General features: G+C 51.9%; 1 protein-coding gene across 1 annotated transcript in view; it reads left to right on the forward strand.

Moving 5' to 3' along the window:
- POGLUT1 (protein O-glucosyltransferase 1) overlaps positions 1 to 5,770 on the forward strand; it is a gene marked incomplete at its 5' end in the record, with an annotated part of 108,740 nt that extends 102,970 nt beyond the window's left edge. Inside the window, 2 exon segments of the mRNA XM_053705709.1 lie at positions 5,101 to 5,157; positions 5,469 to 5,770. Of these exon segments, the coding sequence (XP_053561684.1) occupies positions 5,101 to 5,157; positions 5,469 to 5,625 (214 nt within the window).
- Positions 5,771 to 6,000: the final 230 nt, after the last annotated feature.

The raw sequence follows: 6,000 nt of genomic DNA on the forward strand, positions 1-6,000 counted from the left end.
CCAGTAGGTAAGGGCAGGAGGTGAACGCACCAGTAGGTAAGGGCAGGAGGTGAACGCACCAGTAGGTAAGGGCAGGAGGTGAACGCACCAGTAGGTAAGGGCAGGAGGTGAACGCACCAGTAGGTAAGGGCAGGAGGTGAACGCACCAGTAGGTAAGGGCAGGAGGTGAACGCACCAGTAGGTAAGGGCAGGAGGTGAACGCACCAGTAGGTAAGGGCAGGAGGTGAACGCACCAGTAGGTAAGGGCAGGAGGTGAACGCACCGGTAGGTAAGGGCAGGAGGTGGTGAGTGCACCGGTAGGTAAGGGCAGGAGGTGGTGAGTGCACCGGTAGGTAAGGGCAGGAGGTGGTGAGTGCACCGGTAGGTAAGGGCAGGAGGTGGTGAGTGCACCGGTAGGTAAGGGCAGGAGGTGGTGAGTGCACCGGTAGGTAAGGGCAGGAGGTGGTGAGTGCACCGGTAGGTAAGGGCAGGAGGTGGTGAGCGCACCAGTAGCTATGGGCAGGAGGTGGTGAGCGCACCAGTAGCTATGGGCAGGAGTTGTGAGCGCACCAGTAGCTATGGGCAGGAGGTGAGTGCACCAGTACAGCAGGTCATGTGTAGGTAAGGGCAGGAGGTGAGTGCACCAGTACAGGTCATGTGTAGGTATGGGCAGGAGGTGAGCGCACCAGTAGGTATTGGCAGGAGGTGGTGAGCACACCAGAAGCTATGGGCAGGAGGTGGTGAGCACACCAGAAGCTATGGGCAGGAGGTGGTGAGCACACCAGAAGCTATGGGCAGGAGGTGGTGAGCACACCAGAAGCTATGGGCAGGAGGTGGTGAGCACACCAGAAGCTATGGGCAGGAGGTGGTGAGCACACCAGTAGCTATGGGCAGGAGGTGGTGAGCACACCAGTAGCTATGGGCAGGAGGTGGTGAGCACACCAGTAGCTATGGGCAGGAGGTGGTGAGCACACCAGTAGCTATGGGCAGGAGGTGGTGAGCACACCAGTAGCTATGGGCAGGAGGTGGTGAGCGCACCAGTAGCTATGGGCAGGAGTTGTGAGCGCACCAGTAGCTATGGGCAGGAGGTGAGTGCACCAGTACAGCAGGTCATGTGTAGGTAAGGGCAGGAGGTGAGTGCACCAGTACAGGTCATGTGTAGGTATGGGCAGGAGGTGAGCGCACCAGTAGGTATTGGCAGGAGGTGGTGAGCACACCAGAAGCTATGGGCAGGAGGTGGTGAGCACACCAGAAGCTATGGGCAGGAGGTGGTGAGCACACCAGAAGCTATGGGCAGGAGGTGGTGAGCGCACCAGTAGCTATGGGCAGGAGGTTGTGAGCGCACCAGTAGCTATGGGCAGGAGGTGAGTGCACCAGTACAGCAGGTCATGTGTAGGTAAGGGCAGGAGGTGAGCGCACCAGTAGGTATTGGCAGGAGGTGGTGAGCACACCAGAAGCTATGGGCAGGAGGTGGTGAGCACACCAGAAGCTATGGGCAGGAGGTGGTGAGCACACCAGAAGCTATGGGCAGGAAGTGGTGAGCACACCAGAAGCTATGGGCAGGCAGGAAGTGGTGAGCACACCAGTAGCTATGGGCAGGAGGTTGTGAGCGCACCAGTAGCTATGGGCAGGAGGTGAGTGCACCAGTACAGCAGGTCATGTGTAGATATGGGCAGGAGGTGAGTGCACCAGCATGTGTAGGTATGGGCAGGAGGTGAGCGCACCAGTAGGTATGGGCAGGAGGTGAGCGCACCAGTAGGTATGGGCAGGAGGTGAGCGCACCAGTAGGTATGGGCAGGAGGTGAGTGCACCAGCATGTGTAGGTATGGGCAGGAGGTGAGCGCACCAGTAGGTATGGGCAGGAGGTGAGCGCACCAGTAGGTATGGGCAGGAGGTGAGCGCACCAGTAGGTATGGGCAGGAGGTGAGCGCACCAGAAGCTATGGGCAGGAGGTGAGCGCACCAGAAGCCATGGGCAGGAGGTGAGCGCACCAGTACAGCAGGTCATGTGTAGGTATGGGCAGGAGGTGAGCGCACCAGTAGGTATGGGCAGGAGGTGAGCGCACCAGTAGGTATGGGCAGGAGGTGAGCGCACCAGTAGGTATGGGCAGGAGGTGAGCGCACCAGTAGGTATGGGCAGGAGGTGAGCGCACCAGTAGGTATGGGCAGGAGGTGAGCGCACCAGTAGGTATGGGCAGGAGGTGAGCGCACCAGAAGCTATGGGCAGGAGGTGGTGAGCGCACCAGTAGCTATGGGCAGGAGGTGGTGAGCGCACCAGTAGCTATGGGCAGGAGGTGGTGAGCGCACCAGTAGGTAAGGGCAGGAGGTGGTGAGCGCACCAGTAGGTAAGGGCAGGAGGTGGTGAGCACACCATTAGCTATGGGCAGGAGTTGTGAGCGCACCAGTAGCTATGGGCAGGAGGTGAGCGCACCAGTACAGCAGGTCATGTGTAGGTATGGGCAGGAGTTGTGAGCTCACCAGTAGGTATGGGCAGGAGTTGTGAGCTCACCAGTAGGTATGGGCAGGAGTTGTGAGCGCACCAGTAGCTATGGGCAGGAGTTGTGAGCGCACCAGTAGCTATGGGCAGGAGTTGTGAGCGCACCAGTAGCTATGGGCAGGAGTTGTGAGCGCACCAGTAGCTATGGGCAGGAGGTGGTGAGCGCACCAGTAGCTATGGGCAGGAGGTGGTGAGCGCACCAGTAGGTAAGGGCAGGAGGTGGTGAGCGCACCAGTAGGTAAGGGCAGGAGGTGGTGAGCGCACCAGTAGGTAAGGGCTGGAGGTGGTGAGCGCACCAGTAGGTAAGGGCAGGAGGTGGTGAGCGCACCAGTAGGTAAGGGCAGGAGGTGGTGAGCGCACCAGTAGGTAAGGGCAGGAGGTGGTGAGCGCACCAGTAGGTAAGGGCAGGAGGTGGTGAGCGCACCAGTAGGTATGGGCAGGAGGTGAGCGCACCAGTAGCTATGGGCAGGAGGTGAGTGCACCAGTACAGCAGGTCATGTGTAGGTATGGGCAGGAGGTGAGCGCACAAGTAGGTATGGGCAGGAGGTGAGCGCACCAGAAGCTATGGGCAGGAGGTGAGCACACCAGTACAGCAGGTCATGTGTAGGTAAGGGCAGGAGGTGAGTGCACCAGTACAGGTCATGCAGTGATGTGCAGTCACTAGAGGCAGGTGAGGCAGTGCTTCACCTCTCATATGGGCAAAAATATATATTTTTTTATTGGCTTTAAAAAAAAATAGTAATTTTTTTTCCCCAGCATTTTTTTTTCTCACAGCTATATGTTGTGCAATGAAGAGGCACAAGCAGGTCTGCCCACATTACACAACATGCTGCGCCATCTACTGGATGAAAGTGGTTAAGATCATTGCATGGCCCATTAACTGCTTATTTGAGGCAGTCCTATTTGGGCTGAACCAATCCAGTGAGAGGCATTAGTAAGTGGAACTTAGGGTTGGGGCTGGATGTTAAATCATATAAAACAAAACAAAAACGGAAAAAAACGACTTTCATATATTTTGTTGCTGTCCTGTGAACCTGCTAGCTTTGCTAAAGTTAAAAAGAGAGTTCTGTTCTTCCCCTCTAAGTGCAGTGGAATGTGCCACTGTCACTTCCTGAATCCTTACAGAGCAGGAAAAGAGGCACAGAGAGCAGTGTTTCACATCTTATTAAAGTAAGATTTTACTAAAAGGGATTCTGTTAGTGAAAATGATAATTTAATGAATGTGGTTTAGTGTTGGTTTACTCTTTTACAGCAGGGTCGTTTTTGTATTTTGTTTACTCAAACTTTACACCCACTAACTTAGCAGCTTGCCTCTGTACTGCACACTAAATTATAGACTAATTTTCTGAACTCTCTGTAGCTCTGTTGTTTTATTACTTTAAAATGCAGTGGTCCCCCCTTGTGTGTGTGTGTGTGTGTGTGTGTGTGTGTGTGTGTGTGTCTCTCTCTCTATCTATCCATCTCTCTCCTTATGTGTTGTTCTCCCCCATGGTCTCTTTCTCTCTCTGTCTCTCTCCCCCTCTGACTCTCATCCCTTATGTAATGAAAGAATCTATAAGCATAATTTACAGCATTAAAGTAAAAAGTATGTTTTAAACATATTTTAATGGGCATGGATTTCTAGATCTCATAATCAGAGCAAGCCTTGTGTTATCTGGCAAGAGTTTCTGTTACAATCCTTTTAGACTAAAATCAGATGTTTACTAAGTTGACCAGTTTTCCAAGACACCATTTAAAGGGACATGAAACCCATATGCAAATTTAAATTTCCAATTTACATCTAATATCTAATTTTCTTCATTCTTTTGATGTCCTTTGTTGAAAATCATATCTAAATATGCTCAGTAGCTGCTGATTGGTGGCTGCACATAGATACCTCATGTGATTGGCTCACCCATGTGCATTGCTATTTCTTCAACAAAGGATATCTAAAGAATGAAGGCGTATCCTGCCACTGCCTCACTAGCCTCTGACGTCAATGCACGTCACTGAGGTCATGTGTAGGTAAGGGCAGGAGGTGAGCGCACCAGTACAGGTCATGTGTAGGTGTGGGCAGGAGGTGGTGAGCGCACCAGTAGGTGTGGGCAGGAGGTGGTGAGCGCACCAGTAGGTGTGGGCAGGAGGTGGTGAGCGCACCAGTAGGTGTGGGCAGGAGGTGGTGAGCGCACCAGTAGGTGTGGGCAGGAGGTGGTGAGCGCACCAGTAGCTGTGGGCAGGAGGTGGTGAGCGCACCGGTGTGTTGGTCTCTAGTACACACGTACTGTGATTGTCATTGCTTTGCTAATAAGCTAGAGGTTTAGAATCATCTTCTGCTTCATAATGAACGTGTGAGAATGGAAGTTTAGCGGAAATTGTCCCTTTCATTGTCTTCCTGGTTTGGTTTTTTGTGCTTCTGGTTTGTACTTTTTTCCCTCGGTCTCATCTCTTCACTAAACTGAATGGGACCGGAGCAGGGGGTTTCCTGTTGTACGATTTAGTTTCTGCCCCAATAAATAAATTCTCTGCGTGTACCGGTAACGTCTCTAGGGGATGTTTTCTCTGACAGCTTGTTGTTCTTTTGCCCTCCAATGCTTGGATATGCTGGTTTGTTTCTCTGCACTTATCCTTTTTCTTGTCTCGCTTCAGGGAGCTCTTGCAGTTTGTGAAGGAGAATGATGACGAAGTAAAGAAGATTGCAGAAAGGTACCATGTGACCTCGGTGATAGATTTCATTGGCAGATATGAGATTATAATCTCCGGTCACCTGTCCTTAATCTCAGAATAGATTGTACTCGGATACAATTATTCCTCCGTTAACTGTGTGGTCCTATAACAATCTCCCTCTCTCAAACCTTGTCCCTTTCCTCCACTGCTCCTGAACCTGTCTACAACCCTTTGTTCCTCCCTCTCATTCCCCCAATATCTTCCCCCTGTCATCATTTTGTTTACTGACCTCCCCTGGTCATTCTGCCCAGTTATTTCCCTCTCCTCATGTTGTCCCTCCTTCTCCTCAGGGGAAACCATTTTATGTCCCAACACCTACGAATGGATGATGTGCTGAGTTACTGGAAGACGCTGCTCACTCAGTATTCCAAGCTGCTGCAGTATAAGGTTACGCGCCGGAAAGAGTACAGGGAAGTGACCTTACGGCCTAGACACAATGAACTCTGACCTTTTACCGGACGAGGAAGAATAAGCTGGACCTCACTACATGGTTTCTTCAATACCAATCACAGTGCTAGGTAGACTTGCTGAGCATCACATGGGATGTAGCGGTATATTGAAATCCATAAATGCTGTGCCGGTTATGATGTGGTAGGAGTTCCGCCGCTTTTATGTTATGACACTTTACACAGCCAACTTCCCATTAATTTATGTAGCTGTAACCCCTAGACCAGGAACTCTGCTGTCCAGTCAAGCATCATGGGAAATGTAGTTCTGAGACATCTGGCATGCGAAGGTTCGCCATCACTGCCCTACATTCCTGCTACATCACAGTGAGCCTCCCAGGTGTACACTTGTGACCTGTCTGTACCAGCAATCGTC

The sequence above is a fragment of the Bombina bombina genome, chromosome 3 (genome assembly GCF_027579735.1).
Source record: "Bombina bombina isolate aBomBom1 chromosome 3, aBomBom1.pri, whole genome shotgun sequence".
NCBI classification, from domain to species: Eukaryota; Metazoa; Chordata; class Amphibia; order Anura; family Bombinatoridae; genus Bombina; species Bombina bombina.